This window comes from Syngnathus typhle, linkage group LG12 (assembly GCF_033458585.1).
Source record: "Syngnathus typhle isolate RoL2023-S1 ecotype Sweden linkage group LG12, RoL_Styp_1.0, whole genome shotgun sequence".
Taxonomy (NCBI): Eukaryota; Metazoa; Chordata; class Actinopteri; order Syngnathiformes; family Syngnathidae; genus Syngnathus; species Syngnathus typhle.
In genome coordinates, this window is record NC_083749.1 from 347,835 (window position 1) to 367,276 (window position 19,442).

General features: G+C 46.9%; 1 protein-coding gene across 2 annotated transcripts in view; it reads left to right on the plus strand.

Moving 5' to 3' along the window:
* col5a1 (procollagen, type V, alpha 1) overlaps positions 1 to 13,986 on the plus strand; it is a 37,321-nt gene extending 23,335 nt beyond the window's left edge. Inside the window, exons 22-67 of one of the 2 annotated variants that reach the window (XM_061292914.1) lie at positions 207 to 260; positions 377 to 421; positions 556 to 609; positions 689 to 733; positions 995 to 1,048; positions 1,673 to 1,717; positions 1,797 to 1,850; positions 2,008 to 2,052; positions 2,170 to 2,223; positions 2,674 to 2,781; positions 2,865 to 2,918; positions 2,983 to 3,036; positions 3,218 to 3,262; positions 3,388 to 3,441; positions 3,557 to 3,601; positions 3,676 to 3,729; positions 3,902 to 3,955; positions 4,044 to 4,097; positions 4,206 to 4,313; positions 4,413 to 4,502; positions 4,743 to 4,796; positions 4,932 to 5,039; positions 5,179 to 5,286; positions 5,403 to 5,456; positions 5,531 to 5,584; positions 5,660 to 5,767; positions 5,847 to 5,900; positions 5,983 to 6,090; positions 7,168 to 7,221; positions 7,307 to 7,414; positions 7,490 to 7,543; positions 7,636 to 7,689; positions 7,763 to 7,816; positions 7,898 to 7,951; positions 8,123 to 8,230; positions 8,307 to 8,360; positions 8,441 to 8,494; positions 8,673 to 8,780; positions 8,903 to 8,956; positions 9,035 to 9,070; positions 9,149 to 9,202; positions 9,325 to 9,592; positions 9,734 to 9,846; positions 11,193 to 11,261; positions 12,269 to 12,502; positions 12,579 to 13,986. In XM_061292914.1, coding sequence (XP_061148898.1) covers positions 207 to 260; positions 377 to 421; positions 556 to 609; positions 689 to 733; positions 995 to 1,048; positions 1,673 to 1,717; positions 1,797 to 1,850; positions 2,008 to 2,052; positions 2,170 to 2,223; positions 2,674 to 2,781; positions 2,865 to 2,918; positions 2,983 to 3,036; positions 3,218 to 3,262; positions 3,388 to 3,441; positions 3,557 to 3,601; positions 3,676 to 3,729; positions 3,902 to 3,955; positions 4,044 to 4,097; positions 4,206 to 4,313; positions 4,413 to 4,502; positions 4,743 to 4,796; positions 4,932 to 5,039; positions 5,179 to 5,286; positions 5,403 to 5,456; positions 5,531 to 5,584; positions 5,660 to 5,767; positions 5,847 to 5,900; positions 5,983 to 6,090; positions 7,168 to 7,221; positions 7,307 to 7,414; positions 7,490 to 7,543; positions 7,636 to 7,689; positions 7,763 to 7,816; positions 7,898 to 7,951; positions 8,123 to 8,230; positions 8,307 to 8,360; positions 8,441 to 8,494; positions 8,673 to 8,780; positions 8,903 to 8,956; positions 9,035 to 9,070; positions 9,149 to 9,202; positions 9,325 to 9,592; positions 9,734 to 9,846; positions 11,193 to 11,261; positions 12,269 to 12,502; positions 12,579 to 12,725 — 3,495 coding nt within the window. In that variant the 3' untranslated portion in view covers positions 12,726 to 13,986. Of the gene's footprint in view, positions 1 to 206; positions 261 to 376; positions 422 to 555; positions 610 to 688; positions 734 to 994; positions 1,049 to 1,672; positions 1,718 to 1,796; positions 1,851 to 2,007; positions 2,053 to 2,169; positions 2,224 to 2,673; positions 2,782 to 2,864; positions 2,919 to 2,982; positions 3,037 to 3,217; positions 3,263 to 3,387; positions 3,442 to 3,556; positions 3,602 to 3,675; positions 3,730 to 3,901; positions 3,956 to 4,043; positions 4,098 to 4,205; positions 4,314 to 4,412; positions 4,503 to 4,742; positions 4,797 to 4,931; positions 5,040 to 5,178; positions 5,287 to 5,402; positions 5,457 to 5,530; positions 5,585 to 5,659; positions 5,768 to 5,846; positions 5,901 to 5,982; positions 6,091 to 7,167; positions 7,222 to 7,306; positions 7,415 to 7,489; positions 7,544 to 7,635; positions 7,690 to 7,762; positions 7,817 to 7,897; positions 7,952 to 8,122; positions 8,231 to 8,306; positions 8,361 to 8,440; positions 8,495 to 8,672; positions 8,781 to 8,902; positions 8,957 to 9,034; positions 9,071 to 9,148; positions 9,203 to 9,324; positions 9,593 to 9,733; positions 9,847 to 11,192; positions 11,262 to 11,318; positions 11,388 to 12,268; positions 12,503 to 12,578 lie in introns of both variants that reach the window. The other variant, XM_061292915.1, reaches the window with a different exon arrangement.
* The last annotated feature ends 5,456 nt before the right edge of the window (positions 13,987 to 19,442 follow it).

Consider the following 19,442-nt stretch of genomic DNA (forward strand, 5'->3'; position numbering starts at 1 on the left):
TACTCATAGATCATTCCTTAATGATCTTGTATACAGAGGTTGATTTGTTTTTGCATCCACGAGAGGACATTTGGGAAGCAAAGTGGTGTAACTGAATTCAATTAAGTTGAATGAAATTAAATCCAATTTTTGTGTGTGTGTGGATTAAAATGAATGGTTCACAGTCTGCTAGCAATTCTGATCTCATTCTCTTTGCCTTATGCCAGGGGCCCCGTGGTTTGCTCGGACCTAAAGGACCTCAGGGCTCCCCCGGACCTCCCGTGAGTCTCCTCATCCTCGCTATCATGCGCTTTTTTTCACAGCTGAAGCTACTCGCTAATAATGACGGACGATTATGGTTGATGCGGCAATATCGTGTTTGTGTGGCCTCCCGCAGGGTGTCACCGGAGTGGACGGCCATCCTGGACCCAAAGGCAACATCGTAAGTGGCGCAAAGTTGATTTTCAGTGGGAGGGGAAAAAGGCAAAAGTCTCATTTCAACTTTAGAGGGATTTGTGGCACGAGTAAAAGTCATGCTTGGAAATGATGGCTTGTGTTTTCTCAACCAATCCAAAGGGACCTCAAGGAGAACCAGGACCTCCAGGACAGCAAGGCAACCCTGGTGCTCAGGTGAGCTGAGGCTCGGAAAAAATCTTGCCGACTTCCTGAAAAAAATCCATGATTTTTATATTTTTCTCTCTCCTTGCAGGGACTTGCCGGGCCTCAAGGTGCTATCGGACCTCCTGGAGAGAAGGTGAAACCTCCGTCTTTGCAAAACTTAACTATGTTTGAAGCATTAATCTGCCGCCTCTGCAATCCATTAATGGGATGCTAATGCGAATGCTAACGCTAAGTCATAAGCGCACTGTGCCTCTGAGGCAAAAGTGAAACACAGCTCCCATCTACTTTTTAATTAGTCAACTATTAAATAATGCAGTTGGTTTCTTCCAACGCATGCAGATTTACGTCTCGTAGCATGACATATATATATATATATATTTTTTTGTACTTGCAGGGTCCCACCGGTAAGCCCGGCTTGCCAGGAATGCCAGGAGCTGACGGACCACCTGTGAGTCCCCGTTTTACCACGTTCTCCCAAAGACATTTTTAGGAGCACATGACTTTATTTTAAATTGACATATTTGCATCATTTTTTGGAATTATGTCAACGCCCCCAGCAACCCATTGTCAATTTTGCAGCTATAAAAAAAGCCATTCATATGACTCAATATTGTGCCCGCAACGCCCTCCCTCTTTCCCTTATCCTTCCTTAGCCTGGAGAGCACAAATAGCTCTATGCACTTCCTTTATTTCTTTTCCTACACTTCCATTTGTTTGCCGGCGCCGGCCTGCACCTCATCTCGGATCCATTTCCTTTCCAAAGTGGCAACGCTGGAAAGCCATCAGCGTTGCAATTCCTTCCAATCTCGCCACACTCTCTGGGCTCAAATAAGGAACGTGTGCGTGCGTGTATACATTCTCGATTGATACACGCGGCTATCGAGTGCAGTTTGCGCGATAAGAGCAAACTTCGAAATGAAAAACTTCATTTATTTTGTCCTCTAGTAAGATTGATGATGTCCTTCAATTATAATTGAATGTCTTTACGATGATCTTTGGCCATCACGATAAGTCTTTATGATTGTCATTATGTGTTGATGAGACGATATTTTTTGACTGTCACGATTCTTAGGGTCACCCTGGAAAAGAAGGACCTCATGGAGAGAAGGGACACATGGTAACTTCTTCACACTCACGTGTGTGTGTGTGTGTGTGTGCGTGTTTCAAGTATTAATCTTACCGTTGGTTGTCTTCAGGGACCAGCCGGCCCTCAAGGACCCATCGGTTATCCCGGTCCTCGAGGCGTGAAGGTGAGTTGCCCATTCGCCCACTATTAGCGACGTTTGTAATCAGAAAATGAGTACGGGTAATCCTGGAAATGCAATAAAAGGAAACATTACGAGAAGACAAATACATATTTTGGAGAAACAAGATTTGGCATAACAAGACGACGCTGTTGTGTCTCAGGGAGCAGATGGTGTCCGTGGCCTGAAAGGAACTAAAGGAGAGAAGGTAAGGGAGAATCATTCTCAACTTGTGAATGATTATTCATGCTGCGTTGTTTGTCATCCCCGGCCGGGTGTCATTGGAAGAATTTCCATTTAAATTGAGCTCCGCTCTCGTTGCCAGGGAGAAGACGGCTTCCCGGGTTTCAAGGGAGATATGGGCATCAAGGGTGACAGGGTAAGTCTTGCTTGTTTGTTGTACCGCTGCTTGTAGCTTGTCACGTTAAGTCAAAATGTCCGAGTCGTAGCTTTTTAACCTTCAGCGCTGGCCTTTGACGGCAGTTCATAATAGCGAGTCGTAGACTTTTCGCGTCGTTTGTAGTCCGAGTCGTAACTTAGAGTCGTAGGCTTCAAACTGGACTCGTAACCTCGAGCCAATCTTTCACACGGAAGTGTCAGCTTGCACTTCAAACGCCAAAACATCCACTCAAATTGACGACAAAGAAATCAATGGCGCTTTGAAGCCCGCAAAGTCCCCTGGAGGGTTTCCTTCATTTCCTCAAAGACAACACGGAGATCAATCTGAAAGATCAGAGGATAATCCAACTTAAAAGACGCAGGGAAAAAAGTGTGTTGCTTTCAAATGCTGACATTTGTTTTACGCTCGCCCTCGCCCTTTTCTACTCAGGGCGAACTTGGAGCAGCGGGACCCAGAGGAGAAGACGGTCCAGAGGGACCCAAAGGTCGCTCAGGTCTCCCCGGAGATTCCGGTCCTCTCGGCCCATCTGGCGAGAAGGTAAGAAATGCTTGCGGTCGTGTAGCTAGCACGGGACGCTAACGTAGCCTACACAATGCTAATGTGGGCGTATCGTGTCACAGGGCAAACTTGGAGTGCCCGGCTTGCCTGGATATCCAGGAAGACAAGGACCAAAGGTAACAATTGCTCATTTAATTGGCGGGATAAGACTTGTAAACTAATTCTCGTTTTTCTTCATAGGGATCTCAAGGTTTCCAAGGCTTCCCTGGAGCTAACGGAGAGAAAGGAACTCGGGTATGTGCAACTCTTGTGGCGTAGGATAATATTAAAACAAAGCGTGGAACTAATACGAAAATGTAAAGTAACCAAGGGGCATAGCGAATGATAACGCAGTTAGCATAGCATACATTTCTCAGGAAATAATTTTGAAAGAGAAAAAAAAAAGCAGTTTACTCACTTGCTTTGTTTTCCACAGGGAACGGCGGGAAAGTCGGGCCCTCGTGGCCAGCGAGGACCGACGGTGAGTGTCTTAGTCAGCAGAGTCGTGACGCTAACAGATGGCCGGCCATCTTGGCACCTCGGACGGCTAAAATGAATCCTGGCGGGGTGTCGCCGTGATGTGTAACTGTTCGTTGTTTTCCGCAGGGCCCTCGAGGTGAGAGAGGCCCAAGAGGACCTACGGGAAAAGCTGGACCAAAAGCACGTAAAACTTTTACTTTCAAATGTCAAATCTATGCTTGAATGGACATCTTTTATGATATTCATTATCATTTTTAATATACTCTAACGGAAATGTTCAACTTCTCGTCGGCAGGGCACCTCAGGGACCGACGGACCTCCAGGACCTCTCGGCGAGCGGGTAGGTGACTTCCTGAGATCTTAAATGAATATTTCCAAATATTTCCTTCATAAGTGTTTTTGTTCGTGTGTTAGGGTCTGCCAGGACCTCAGGGACCAACCGGATTCCCAGGACCAAAGGGCCCACCTGTAAGTAATCAGCCCTTTCAGTTTTGACCTACTTTGTGTTCCGACTGTATTCTGAGATGCATTTTTTTTTTAAATGTCTTTAAAATTCTTGCACCATCTTGACAAAAGTGAAAACAGATTTAGCCGTCCACTTACTGTAGTGTAATGTGTGGTGCTGTAATGTGTTCCTCAGGGGCCTGCCGGGAAAGACGGACTTCCTGGACACCCTGGACAGAGAGGAGAGACTGTGAGTGGTCGCCAGAAGGAAATCGTCACTTTATCAGACTAGTCACATGAAAACTCTTCATCTATTTGTCTTTTCCTGCAACCCGCAGGGATTCCAAGGAAAGACTGGCCCTCCTGGTCCTCCAGGTGTGGTCGGACCTCAGGTGAGGGCGTGCCCTTGGACAATGGAACCTTTGAGATAAAAATTAATCCCATAAATTGGAATTTTAAAATAGGTTTTCCTAATGAAGCAATTGCTTGTGATTTTGTAGGGACCAACAGGCGAGACTGGACCAATGGGAGATCGTGGCCACCCGGGACCCCCAGGTCCACCTGGTGAGCAGGGTCTTCCCGGAGCTGCTGGGAAGGAAGGCGCTAAGGTAAGACCCCAATGGAACCAGAATTCGGTTTTAACATTTGCTCTGTTATTCACCGACAACATAACTACCCCCACGCCACCCTTCCCACCATCTCCGCAGGGCGACCCCGGACCTTCTGGCCCCGCCGGTAAAGATGGCCCACCTGGCCTGCGAGGCTTCACCGGCGAACGAGGCCTCCCCGGCCCTGTGGTCAGTATCATTTTGTTCCTGCGTTGTCATTACGTAACGCTCGTGGGCTATCAAAAGCCCGGCGAGACCTTGCGTAGGCTTGATAAGAAGCACGACGTGATCCCGCCTTGTTTGTTCAGAATTCCGCGCACAAAGCACTGCTTGTTATGTAATCTGCTCACACGGTGATATCGAGCAAGAAATAATCCTTTTTCAAAGACGACCTGTGCTGTGTGGTAAAACTTCTGCTTGTGTTTGCAGGGGGCTCATGGTCTGAAAGGCAATGAGGGTCCAAACGGCCCACCTGGCCCAGCTGTAAGTACCTCTGCATCTGGCATCCATCCTGGCTGTCAATACTTTGCTTATTGTGATTAACAAAATCCTGATGTTAGTTTTATTGCACCACAACAATTTTTTTCTTTGGATGAATGTCGACACTGTGTGCTACAGGGTTCTCCTGGCGAACGTGGTCCCGCTGGACCCGCCGGACCAACAGGACTGCCCGGACGCCCCGGCCCCCAAGGGCCCCCAGGCCCCGCAGGAGAGAAAGGCGGACCGGTAAGAAAGTCTTGATAACCCAAAAATGAAACATTTGTTCAGGTAACGTCCCTCCAATTCCAATTTGGTTGAAAATAATTCAAGTTTTATAGGTACTATGAAAGTGCCAGATCGAGTCTTGATGCCTGAAATTTAACAGGGAGAGAAAGGACCTCAAGGCCCAGCCGGAAGAGATGGTATCCAAGGACCAGTTGGTCTACCAGGACCCGGGGGGCCCCCTGGACCACCCGGAGAGGATGGGGACAAGGTGGGACATTTCAAAATAGCCTCTAAAGACTTCTGTCCTTGCGTTCATTCCATCTACATTTTTGCATAAAAAAATTCTGGGTCAACTTTGTAACGAGTGACGGCTTTGTTTCTCAGGGAGAACTTGGAGAGCCCGGTCAGAAAGGAGGCAAAGGTGACAAAGGCGAACATGTGAGTTCATATGATCTTTACATGAATTTTCATCATCAGTTATCATTCATTAACACGTCCCTCAAATCCAACAGGGTCCCCCAGGCCCTACCGGACCCCAAGGACCAGTTGGAGCTCCTGGTCCAGTTGTGAGTATCTTGATTTTCGTGCATCAGTCAGTGCTAAATTGGCAACTGACCTGTTTATCTGCTTCGGGCGTGAAGGGAGCAGATGGTGAGCCTGGTCCCAGAGGTCAGCAGGGTTTGTTTGGCCAGAAGGGAGACGAAGGATCCAGAGGCTTCCCCGGACCCCCAGGTCCAGTCGGACTGCAGGTGAGAGAAAAAATAGACCTGTTAGGGAATTCCCATGCACCACTGTGATTTATTGACACTCAATTCTTGTTTTCCACAGGGCTTGCCCGGTCCACCTGGCGAAAAAGGAGAAACAGGCGATGTTGGTCAGATGGTAAGTGACTTAAAATATGTCATGTGGTGAGAGTGAGAACAACAAATTGTGGGATTTGTGCTAATTACAATTTTTCATTTAGGGTCCACCTGGCCCGCCTGGACCAAGAGGCCCCTCCGGACCCCCTGGTGCCGATGGCCCTCAGGGACCTCCCGGTGGCATTGGCAACCCCGGTGCTGTTGGCGAGAAAGTAAGCTTCTTCTGTTGTTGTCCGCTTACTTTGCCCCCCACACTTTTCTTCCTTCGGCGAGTTTGCACATTTTTTGCACATTTCCAAAAGTTGTTTCCTCTCCTGGGAATCTGACAAGTTGGTGCCTTGTCGCGACTGGCCGTACTGCAATTCCACTCCATTTGCGGAGATGGATTGTGGCAAATGACAATCTCACTTCCCCATCCTTCTTCCTTTCCCCCAGACGGGGGTGAGAATTGCAAACAAGCGAGCGCCATGTCGCCGGAGTTGACTTGATTTAAGAGGACACTTTGTTGTTTGCAAACAGTTTGCATGGCCGCTCTGTCGGTACGACAAACAACTCGCATCTGTCGGGTGACGAATGCCGTCATTAATCCCCTAAGTCAGTTGAGGCTCCGTGAAAATAGTGTCACGCAGTGACGCTCCTGTGATTGGCCAAAGAAAAGTTTGAAACGATGATAATGAAGAAATAATGTTCACCACCCTTCCTGTGATAAAAAAAAGAATGTCTTGACGAGTGCTGGCATTTACCTCAAAGACTAAAAGGACCTCGTTACAAGTTACCACCTCCCATGATGGCAATTTTACCAGGCCGAGCTTCAAGCCCCCATTCCGTGTCGGAAGAGTTTACAGTAGCGTTAGCATAAAAAGTCAAGGGCGTATGGAAAAGGGTTTGTCAAGGAAAAAATGACTTTGTATTATTAACCACAGAGAGGGAAGCTTGAGAAATGCCTCTCACAGGTCTCTGATAGCTCAATCTTCTCCCATGCGAAATGACAACACCCCGCTCTCACATCGCTCTTCGGGCTAATGACACTTCCACCCAAATGGCACTTTTACGAGGCGGAACATCAGCATAATACCGTGCTGAGTCGCTGTCAGTCATGCTGGCACTTGGACTGTTGTCAGCAGATAAGAAGCAGTTAGGCCCAGAGGGGATGTAAAGCCACAAGATGGGGTCTTCATTCATAAAAATGACAATAGGCTTCATTCTGCGCTGAACTAGCACAAGAGTTGCTATTATTGAATCTCTCCGGAAAATGGGACTGTCAACAAATCTGAAATATCTCTCGACAGGGAGATGCTGGGGAGACCGGAGAGCCGGGTCTTCAGGGAGATGGTGGTCTACCGGTGAGTAACTTTGTCACTGACATTCACGCCGGGAACAACAAATTAAAAGTGCTCTGAATATTCATTTGTGCTTGTATGAATCCAGGGACCCAGAGGAGAGCGTGGAGAAAAGGGAGAGGCCGGTCCGGCGGGTACTGCTGGACCACCTGGACCAAAGGGTCCCCCTGGAGACGATGGTCCCAAAGGCAGCCCTGTAAGTTCCCATCTTGATCCATCTTATCACAGTTTGCATAGAAATGTGCTTTAAGGCGACTGTGGTAACTTTCAGGGTCCAAGCGGCTTCCCTGGTGATCCAGGTCCCCCTGGAGAGCCTGGTCCGGCTGTACGTATGACATCCAAACTCCAACTGAGCGAACTCTGTTAATTATTGCGGGCTACTTAACTAAACGGCTTGTTTCTGGTTGTGTTGTGCAGGGCTTAGATGGTCCACCTGGTGACAAGGGAGATGATGGAGAGGCTGGTCAGGCTGTGAGTGCCATGATTGTTTAGAAATCCCACTTACATTCTTTTGCACGGTTCATTTTATAACTTTTTGAATTAGGGTTCCCCGGGACCTACTGGAGAGTCTGGGTCCTCTGGACCACCAGGAAAGAGAGTGAGTACGCTTTTCCCGTACCATTGTTCGACGTCCCATCATATTCCAACACAATAATCTGTGCCGTGTTTAACCAAACAGGGTCCGCCTGGAGTGACGGGACCTGAAGGAAGGCAAGGGGAGAAGGGAGCCAAGGTAAAAGATAAAAGCATGTGTTCAAAATGTAGATTTGCATTTAAAAAAAGTACCACCTTCAATTTAGTCAAGGCGACTGCACACTCAATAAATCTGACTGTTGATGGTCAAGGTTGAGCAGCCTGAGCCGAAGCTAAATTCATTTCTGTGATTTTGTGTGCGTACTAAAAGGGAGAGGCCGGATTAGAAGGACCTCAAGGAAAGACTGGTCCTGTTGGGCCTCAAGGATCTCCAGGAAAACCCGGTTCTGAAGGCCTGAGGGGAATCCCTGGCCCTGTTGTAAGTGTTAATTTTGCGTAAAACTAAATTCTGCATTCTCGTGAGCCCAACATCACTGCTTGTGTTTTATGACCAGGGGGAACAAGGTCTACCAGGTTCTCCTGGTCCAGACGGACCTCCCGGGCCAATGGTGAGTTTAACTTTGACAAGTGGGTTGGTGGGTTTGTGAACCGGATACTACTCAGACTGTTCCCTCCTTCACAATCACAGGGTCCTCCGGGCTTACCTGGTTTGAAAGGAGACTCTGGTATCAAAGGAGAAAAGGTGAGGCCACAAACCATAACAACAAAGACTAATGGACTCATTTCCTATCCAATTGATCAGCTGTGTTGTTTGCCCGTAGCCATCAAACCATTAGAGCACTGGCTGGCAGTTAGATGTATGATGGCGCTAATGTCTGGGCTGGCCTGTTATTGACTAGCTGTGTGCTCTCTCTCCTCAGGGCCACCCAGGTCTCATCGGTCTTATTGGACCTCCTGGCGAGCAGGGAGAAAAGGGCGACAGAGGTCTTCCCGGTCCAGCGGGAACTTCTGGCCCCAAAGGAGACAATGTGAGTGAACGAAAGGTCGTCGTGGAGATGTCATCCTTCCAGTGTGTCCTTGCTCCCCTTAGCTCGTTACTCAAACAACTCAAACCACTTCAGCAATTATATCATCATCTGTTTTTGTTTAGGGTATTGCTGGTCCTTCTGGTCCTCTTGGTCCCCTTGGTCCACCTGGATTACCCGTAAGACTCCGCCGTCCATATGTTACATTGTCTCGTTGAATGAAATTAGGGGTAACATTATCAACTTTGTGTCGTCAGGGTCCTCCCGGTCCCAAAGGTGCTAAAGGGTCATCTGTAAGTTATCGGACGACTAAAAGCAAACTACTTTCAAATGCGGTATGATTGAGGGTTCCTGTGATTGTTCTTTTTTAGGGTCAAACTGGACCAAAGGGAGAAACTGGTACACCGGGAACTCCAGGCCCTCCGGTAAGGCAAGAATTCTTCACCAGCTAGATGCTAATGATTCTGATGACTGGATAAAAAAAGGTTTTAGCCACAGTTCAAACATTTGAGTACCACTGGACGAATCCTTCCTGTCTTTGTAACAGGGCCCCCCAGGCGATGTCATCCACCCACTGCCCCTCCAGGCCTCCACTAAGGGCCGCTCGCGCAGAAACATCGACGCTAGCCAGATGATGGACGACGAGGCAGCGGACGCTAACTACAAGGACTACGATGACGGCATGGAGGAGATCTTCGGCTCGCTCAACTCACTCAAGTTGGAGATCGAGCAGATGAAGCACCCGCTGGGCACGCAGGCCAATCCCGCCCGCACCTGCAAAGACTTGCAGCTGTGCCACCCTGACTTCCCTGACGGTTGGTATTTGCTTCTCCGAAACAACCGGCCAAGTTCCTCATGTCGCTAACTCGGCCACGCCCCTCAAAGGCACACAAGCTACTCTTGACTCTGCTCGTGCCAATGCACAAGTAAATCTCATACGCCTTCTGACTGCACAGGCGAGTACTGGATCGATCCCAACCAGGGCTGCTCTCGGGACTCCTTCAAGGTTTACTGTAACTTCACAGCCGGTGGCGAGAGCTGCATCTTCCCTGACAAGAAGTCTGAAGGGGTGAGTAGGGCCGTTACTAATTTTAGCCTGGGCTTCAACGGAAGGGGTAACGAGACTCCCGTGCGAGCAACTCTACGACTACATAATCAGAGCAGTGATTTTGACAGTAAACGGTGTTATTTTCGCTCTGGTACCCATGTTACCAGCCTCCATTAGAGTACATGGAGCATCTGTGAAGGAGGGGCCGCGGGCGCCTTTACCATTCTAGCAGTCTCCCCTCACTTGTACATTCTCTTGCCTTTCTTCATTTCTCAGTAGAACGACACTGAGCCCGAGACAATTTAACTCGTTTTTGCTTCAGTACGTAAAGACGAAAGCGGCGGTGCAATCCGTCTGTCGGGTGGATGCGCTGCGTGGCGGCCATTTTAATGAGGCCAAGCACCCCACTCCCCCAACACCCACAAGCAATACCAACCCAGCAGAGGAGCGGCGCCGGTTTGCTTAAGGCGGGAATAATGAAGAGGAAAAGACATCCAGCGCTGTCAAGACTTTGCGTTATTAGTCGAGCACTTTCGGTACAGCTGGGTGTTCTGGTATTTTTACGGCATACAATTTGCATGGGTGACTGCCTGATGCACCTCTTTGTCTTTTCAGTTTTTCCCCATTTGAGCCTTGTCCAACGTTCCTTTTAAGGCCGTTCCTTTGATCCACGTCTCTCGTTCAGATCTGATCTGATACATCCTCGCCATCTGTTTCTTGGTCTTACTTCCATTTCCCCTTTGAGATGCAGTCTTAAGTTCTCCTCATTACATGTCCAATCCACCTCTGTCCAGTACTTTCTTTGAAACTTGGGGTACCTTCACCAACATCTGATGTATTCATTTCTTATTCTATCTTTTCTGGTCACTCTTGACACGAATCTCATTGTCTTCATTTCCATAACTTTCTTGGCTGGTTATCTTTGCCACTTCTTCACCTTTTAGTCCTACGGGTATCGGTCGAGATCTTTCACAAGTTTCCTTCCACATTGTATAAAATGGTTGGCTTCCCGAAGCATCACTCATTAACGCATTAAGTCTATGATGCCATTTTTAAGACGGCGCCATAGCTTCATCCATCTGAGGTTTGCTAGTCTTTAAATAGCAACACGGCAAAGCCCCCAGCGGGCCCTGCTGTCTTCGTTCATCTCTGTGTATGCTGCAATTTTTACAGCAGCAATTAGCTGCCGACTGCAGTTTGTTCAGACTAAAACAGCACCGTGCCACTCCGGACCATTCCGGCAGGTGCGGACTCCCCATACCCACCCCCCTCAAAGGACAAGCATGAAGGGTGAACTCATCATCTCTCCCTCATGGGCAACACTAACCATTTTTTCCTTCCTGTCGATCCGTGCCCCTCCCCCCCAGGCTAGACTCACCTCGTGGTTAAAGGAGAACCCCGGCTCCTGGTTCAGTGAATTCAAACGTGGTAAACTGGTAAGCAGGACTTTACCGACTCCCTTTCCCTGAATGCCTGTTATATGGTTTTTACAGAGCAAAATGGCAAAATGGCCCAAAGACTCACCAGGCACATGGTATAGTCACTACAAGAGAGGTTCCCTGGTAAGTGGCCCCCCGCCTGCGGCCCAGGCTGGGCTTGCGTGGGCCCCCAGGCTATGCATGGTTATGGTACTGCACCTCAAGTACAGTACATTACTCAGAAAAGGGCGGGGCTTTGGAGTGAAATTTCAGGATGAACGAATAAATACATATTTCAAGGTTATAGTGACCTTTGGCTTAATCCTGAAATTTCACCTGAAAGTCGAACATCGCCGGCTTTTTACGAGTAGTGTATGTACAATAATTGCGGCGCACACGGCTTGACTGTTATGACGGGAATGGTGACGCATGACTTGGCATGAGACGCATGCTCCTTCAGTCCAACAGCAGAACCGGGACAAATGGACGGCTTTGGTTTTTCGGCTGAACAGGTAAACCAAAGTCTCTGTTTGCTAGTTTAATGCTCGCCAAGCTTCATGCGGGTTACAACAAAAAGCTTGAACTAGAGTCAACCACTAAAGTGGTCACCGAGTCAGTGGTGGTGTGGCTACTGTGGCTCAGGAGATGCATGCGAACGAATGAATGAATAAAAGTGCATGGAGAAGACGTGGAGACAAGAGGATGCTTTGCTCCAATGGCTGCCACTCCGCATGCGCCCAGTAAGTGTGCCGGGAAAGACCAAGCCGTAATGTGGACCTTAATGGATTTCTCATGGTTGGTATACAGATCAGAGTCAGGGCACAAGCTGTCTCTTCATGCTAACGGGTTCTGGCTCACTGCAAAACCTATGCAAAATTGCTCAAATAGAAATATAGATATGTATATTATATTAGGGTACTTGCTGCATTGAGAGACAATTAGCATATTTGTTTTGATACGTTTTTGCAACATTAGCTCACGTTAATTCTTTCAACAACGACTCGCGCTGTCCCTTTGGGTCGCAGCTCTCCTACGTGGACGCTGAGGGAAACCCAATCGGCGTGGTCCAGATGACCTTCATGCGCCTGCTGAGCGCCGGCGCCCGCCAGAACCTGACGTACAGCTGTCACCAGTCCGTGGCTTGGCACGACCAGGACGGCGACAACTACGACAAGGCCATTCGCTTCCTGGGCTCCAACGACGAGGAGATGTCTTACGACAACAACCCCTACATCCGAGCCGTGGTTGACGGCTGCGCGGTAAGCCGAGGACGGCGCCGTAGATTCTTGCTATGCGTGTACGCGGCTTTAAGTCAATTTTTTGTGTGTCTGTCAGCTGAAAAAGGGCTACGACAGGACGGTACTGGAGATCAACACTCCCAAGGTGGAGCAGGTGCCATTTGTGGACATCATGTTCAACGACTTTGGCAGCCCCACGCAGAAGTTCGGTTTCGAAGTGGGCCCTGTCTGCTTCGTCGGCTAAAGACTGAGCAAAAGATGGAGGCAAATTGAAAGAAAAACAAGCGACACTTATTTTTTGTTTCGAGGACAATTCTATTTGTAAAAATAAATTTTTTTTTGGGTTGGTTTTTTTTCCTCCCTAAAGCAAAATTCTGAAGGATGAGAGGAAATAACCTTGAAACCTCAGTGTGTCTTCTTCTCCACCACATGCAAGTTTTGAAACCGGATGATCGCACGGTCTCCTGCCACGGACTCCATTTTGGCTCCTCCTACTTCCTGTCGCGCTCATTCTTCACTTTATTGTTGGGAGCTTTGTTTGTGCATAATTGTCCCTTCCTCTTCCTGCCCTTTTTTTTTTTTTTTTTTTTTTATAAATATATATAAATATATAAATAATTTTTATGTTTGTAAGTACATTCTGTATATTGATGCTGGTGTTTGTTTTATTGCTCTACTGGCTTCAAATCGCGCATGTGACTCAATTGACTGGGCGGATACGGCGATGACATCGTCATCAACATTGACAAGGGAATTTGACAGATTTAAAAAAAACAAAAACAAACGAGGGACATAAAAAAAAATTGGGATTCTTGTTTGTTAAGAATGGAAGTAAAAGGAAAGAAGAGCTCAAACAATCTGCAACAAACAAACTAAAAGAAATAAAAATCGGATGACGTCACCCGAAAATCGGAAGAACTTCGGTGCTATTTTTCTCTTCTGTGGTGCTACACTATGTTTTTCCTCGTGGATCTTTTTTGCTGCATTTTTGAACCTTCATTTTTTTTTTCCTCGCAACACGGGAACAAATCAAAGTGACAAAAAATAATCCAAAGAGCATTTTTGTTGTTGTTTGTTGATGTGTGTGACGAAAAAGCATGCCAAAAGAAAAATAGAGCTTTAAAGTCAACATTTGGACTGGGGAAAGGTGCTTTTTTCTTCTTCTGAAACAGGTTTTTGCACTCTCTTACGCTTATGACCGCTAGTGTCTTACCACAGAATGTTCTACAGCCCTCCACACTTTCATAGTTTTTCAAACCAATAAAAATGAATCAACAAATATGTGACTTGAACAATTTCTCCAAATGCTTTGCCATTGTTCTGTTCTCTTTTTACCTTTTTTTTCTTTTGCCGTTTTTTCAACCTGTATACGGACACAAAAAAAATCAGTTTTTTTCTCCATTTTTTTTTTTCGTTTTCAAAATGTCAATAAATCAAAGTTTACCGTGGCCATCCACTCCTTTGTATGTCTTTTGAAGCATTAAAACTCATCTGTATGCATGAAATGGTTAAGTTTGCTCTCTTGTTGTCGTCACCGTTATATATTTATTGTATTATTTAATAAAACAAATAAAAAATATACATCACAAATGTAAGTGTAAACAATGCCATTTCAGTATAAAGAGTTGAGATCTTTTGCCTTGTCTTTGTTGAATCAATCAGTGAATTTGGACGGCAGATATCGCTCGTAATCGGAATTTTACCGGAATTGTTTTTTTCCCCAGAGCTTCCTGACTGACGGCCAAAAGTTTGCAAACGCCGGAGAAGGAGCTAACGTTGGATGTTGCTAACCTAGCAACGGTTCATTGTAAATGTGGTTTTTCATTTGAAAAGATGCTAACCTAGAGGAACCTGCTGGTACAAAGAGGTATTACATCAGCATTTTTGGTGACATGGTCACGGATGGGGGGGGGAAAAAAAAGTCACTTGCAGGTATGATGATGAAATTCAGCCATGCCTTAACAAGCCAGGGCCCGACTGGCCTTGGCGAGGCCCGGGCGGCGAGAGCTTTATCACGGCGGCGCATCGACGCTGTTCAATCTGGAAGCCCCTTGGAGCGGAAAAGCCCGTTATTAAATTCCAGACGACGTGCAACGCTGCCGATTTGGCCGCTTATCTGATTGGCATGCAAGTGGGTCAGCGGCGACGGGACCAGACTTCTGATAAGCGAGTTTCCTCCGGCTCAAAGCAATTACGCTAGGCGCCGGCTCGAGGGGGAACGCGGCCAAGCCCAAATTCCCTCCTCTTGACCTGTCGAATCGGAACCCACGACACTCTTTAAATGAGGCATTCGAATTTTGATGATGTCTGTAGATCCAGTGTTGCATATATTACACGTGTACAAAAATCATTCAAAAAGTGGAGATTGTGAAAATATGTTGTTCATAAATGCACTTTGTGTAGAATCAACGAATCAGGATTGTAAGAGATCCATAAAAAAGAAGAAGAAATGCAACGCTACCATCTTTCCGGTCTAATTAGACGACGGTCGCCGTCAATCAAGATGTCATAAAGTTAAGAATAAACACACAAAGTGACGTATCGCCAATACGGCCGCTGATTAAACCGTAAATTCTGCGCACGTCTTCAAGTGCGAGCTTTTTTTATTCCCCATTAAATCATTTCCCGAACAAATAAACAGAAAAAGAGAATTCGCTGCGTGTTATTTGCCCATGCAAACGAGGGCACTAAAATATGATGCATGCACACGTTAGCGCCGAGAGAGGTCTACACAGAAGATGGAGATTACATTTGTTTCATGTGATGTATATATCGACATGCAAGTTTACTTTTAGAAAAAAAAAAAAGCCCAAGATACTGAAATTGCTTCGCCCCCGACAACAACGTCGGCCCGTTCCTGCTCTCTTTGGGCCGGTCTCCGAGCGAGAGGGCGCTCTCGGCTTCAAACGTGCTCGAGGAGGGTTACGGGCTCAGGACCATCTGCTTTCCCTTCTGGCCCACCATCTCATTAAATCAAGGCTACATTCGGCAGCGGCCCTACAAAGCGTCTCCTGTCGAGCGGAACCTCAAAGTGACTTTTGTTAAATATTCCCTTTTTGCTGCTCCAATGCCAAGTCAGCCAAGGATGAGCTGCGGCTGCTCTATTTTAAGTCTGCCTTTTTTCTTTTTCTTCCCCCTGCTCTCAAGAAGTCTCCGTTGTTTGTAACCCCCGATGACAGCGCAAACAATAGTTCCGATGTTTTTTTTTTTTACGCATGTTAATGATCTCTGCTCCGACTTGTTATGCCACGCGTCGAGCCGACGTTGTTACCTGCCTTGCTGCAGGGGAAAGAAACACGGTCGCCTCGGGTGGCGTATTGACACATCAAAAATATCTCGTTCGCTTCCCTCGCCGCCCTCGATGCTTTTGGGGTTTTTTTCAAAACAAAAAGTCCTAATCTGAAGGGGGGGGGGCGCCTCGATAAATTCTGAGCTGTCTTCGACTGTAAAACTTTCGACACGGTGAAACGAAAGTTACTCCTCGTTCGTACCTGCGCAACTGAACCGCACCAGGTGTTTTTAGTTTTCCATCAACACCCAAGACCAAAGACTCGTCGTGTGAAAACAACCTGCGACACACGGTCACATGGTCAGCACACACCGCTCAATTAGTCGCCTCCGGTTGTAACGTGTCGCCGCCGACGCTTTCCTGCGGGCTCATCATCCGCCGCCTTGACTCAACACTCCCTCTTTCCCTCCAGAGCCAATTTACCGTCCGTCGCCCCCCCCTGGAGGTTTCCCACTGTCCCCTTTTCTGTCAGTTTACCGCAGCCGCGGCTTTACGTTGCATCAGTCGCCGCCGCCGACTGCGGAGAAGAGCGACTGGACGGCTTCGCGCAAAAGTGACGCAATTGGTGAAGAACAAACGTCACGTCGAAAAGTTTGGTGGTCGTATATCTGCAAATATAGTTGGCCATCTCTTGGCAATATGCGAGCGGCTAGTTTTAGCAAGCGAGTTGTAATTGTGCAATAAATTGTTGACCCTCGGGTTGTTTTGATGAAAGCAAGCCACAAAGTTGTTATTGAGACACCGGGGAACTCTTTCAGACATTTTGTCTCCTTTAAATAAGCACTGGTGGCCATTTTGGTGCAGTGAGGATTTTTTTTTGTCCCGATTGTTGCTCCTAACCGGCTCACTTGTATGCTGTATTTTTTTCGGATTCACACAAAAAGCCCGCAGGTGGTCGGGATAAGGGCCACACACGACGGAGCGAGATATCACGTCGGATTTCCAGCTGGGTTTCGTTCTTGGCGACAGCGCACCTGTGCCGCCGTCGTCGTCGCTCTGTTGCACCCGCCGGAAACGTAAAAAAAAAACGTTGACAGGCTGACAAACGAGCGCGAGTTGGTCCAGTTTGCGCTGAGTATATTCCTCATTAAAGCGAAGCGTATGCTGCTTTTTTTTATTTTTGCTCACGTCAAAAAAGTGGAACAATGAGATTGCCACGCTTGATTCATCATTCATGGCATAGAATTATCCACCGCGGCTGTGAAAGAGGAAAAGGAAATAGCACTTTTCAAAAAAAGCAGATCTGTTTAAGGTCAGATGGCTTTCGCAACAATTTCTTTGTTTGGATCAATTCATTCAAAGAAAAAAAAAAGGGCTCTAGGGTGCTAAGTGAGAAAGCTAGTTGAAATGCAAGAAGCTCTAAAAGGTGAGAGTCTGTCAGCGCTGGCGTTTGCCGCAGTTATATAAAAGACACGCTGGCACGCAAACAAGTGTTGCGGCCCACGCGCCCTCCCTACCTCCCTCCCTCCCAGGCGCTGCATTATTAATGACGTTGTGCCGTGCTGATGAAGACCATGCAAATGAGCAGCCCGGAACGCAATGCACTCGGCAGGCGCACTGACGCTCGCTCGCTCGCTCGTTCGCAGTCTACCCGGGGTGGCAAGAGCGCACTGAATAAATATTCTTGCCAAGTAGTAGCAGCTTCCGCAACACACACGGAGCAAAGTTGTAGCATGGATCTGTTTATGAAGTACAACTGGGGAGGAGCAAAATCACCTGGAAATAATAAAATAAATAAATAAATAATAATCAAAAATACATATATATATATATATATATATATATATATAAAAATAATAGTAATATTAAATAATAGAAATAAAATAAAACGGCAGGCTTCTTGGGTCTTTACAGGCATGGCGGTTTAAGATTTTGCAAAAATGACAAATTACCAAATTACCAAGTGAAACAAGCTACGAGGGCTGAATTCCAGGAAGGCGTTGAGAAGGCTCTCACCCCTACCTTGCCTTTTTTGGAAATGGCTTATTTGGCTCAGAATAAGAGGGAGGAGAAGAGAGGGGGTGAATTTGCGGGGAGCCAAACTCGCTAATCATCCTGAATCTCAGCAAGGACAGATGGCGGGATTGCCGAACACCAGAGATTGGAAGAAAAGGCAGGCCGCTGCTTCTTCCCTCGTGGCTGAGCGAGCAAATGTTTTTGCAAGGATTAAAGTTTTGTGACTTGAGCACCAAGCCTAGGGCAAGATGTATCACCCGTGTCCCCGACCGCCATCTCAGCTCCAGCGAGCGTCACGTCACGTCCACATGTGTGCATTGGTATTAGCGTGGGTAAAGCGGACAGACGCCATCGTCACCATCTAATCTCTGTAGTATAATCGAAGAGCCTGTAAGCAAACGCGTCGCAAAACAACAGTTAGCGCTCGCTAGCTGTGTTTGTGTAGCGCGAACGTCACTTGCATGTTAACCGGACCGAGCAAATCCCGTGGCGTTTTCTTTGTTGTTTCAACAAGAGCAAATATTTCAAGTCTGTCAGATGACTTCTTTTCGCTCCGTGTGTTGTCCTTCCGAAAAAGAAAAGCTAATAACACCTGCCGAATGTGGCGGGATTTCATTTCACATCGTTGAATGTCTTTAGATTGTGTTTATTTTTTTAAATTGTTATATGTTTTCATATTGTGCAATATTATAGCCTTATATTTTTTATAAAAAAATTAACTTTTTGGGAAGTCGGAACAGATTACAGGCAATTCCATTCATTTCAATGGCGACAAGTGATTTGTGACACAAATGTCAAAACGTACTTTTTGTGGTTCAATAAAGGACGGAAGACAACGTCCAATGGCGAATGCCATTTCCGAGTCGGGAACTTCGCAGACGTGCACGGCACAATATGCCCGCTGACATTTGAAAAGGTCGTTTAGAACAAACAAGTCGTCATGTTCGCGGCGGAGGGACGGATGGACGAGGCAATAATGGCCTTCTGCGCGCCCGCTTTCATATCGCTCATAAACACGGAACTAATCAGGGCCTCGTGGTTCTTCGCTACGAGGCTGCGGCACTAAGTGAGCAAGCGGCGGGGAGGGAGGGAGAAGGGAGGGGGAAGAAGAGGAGGAGGGTGATGAAAGAGGTTAGTAATGGCAGTACGCCTGTGAGCCGAACAGAAAAATCTGTCAGGGACCTAAATTTAAACCCTCTTCCTCCTTCTTTCCTTCCATTTTTGACTCAGCCATCAGGCCGTCTTTCAGTAAAAATGCGCGCCGCTTCATTCTTCCTCCGGCAGTGCTCACACACGGATGCCACAAAAGAGGAACAGCTTAAAAGAATCACGTTATATTTTGGGAAGAAAATGTATTATTGTGAGCAAAAAATCTTAAACATATTTTTTTTACAAAAAATTTTATTCTTACATTTTGTCCTTTTGTAAACACAATTTTCTTTTAAAAAACATCAACTTGATTTTCACAGAATAATACACATTGTCCCCAAAAATATATCTAACCAAAAGGAATTTTTCCTTGAAAGTAAAATGTGTATATTACAATATTATATTAAATTTTTTTTCATATACATATTGATATTTTTCTTCTCAGTGCTTAACACTCCATTCTAATTGACCTCTACTGCTTTTGTAGTCATTCATCTCTGCTGCGCGCGTGCCAGTTGGACCACCCCTCCTTCCCTCTCCTCCATTACCTCCCTCCCTCCCTCCTCC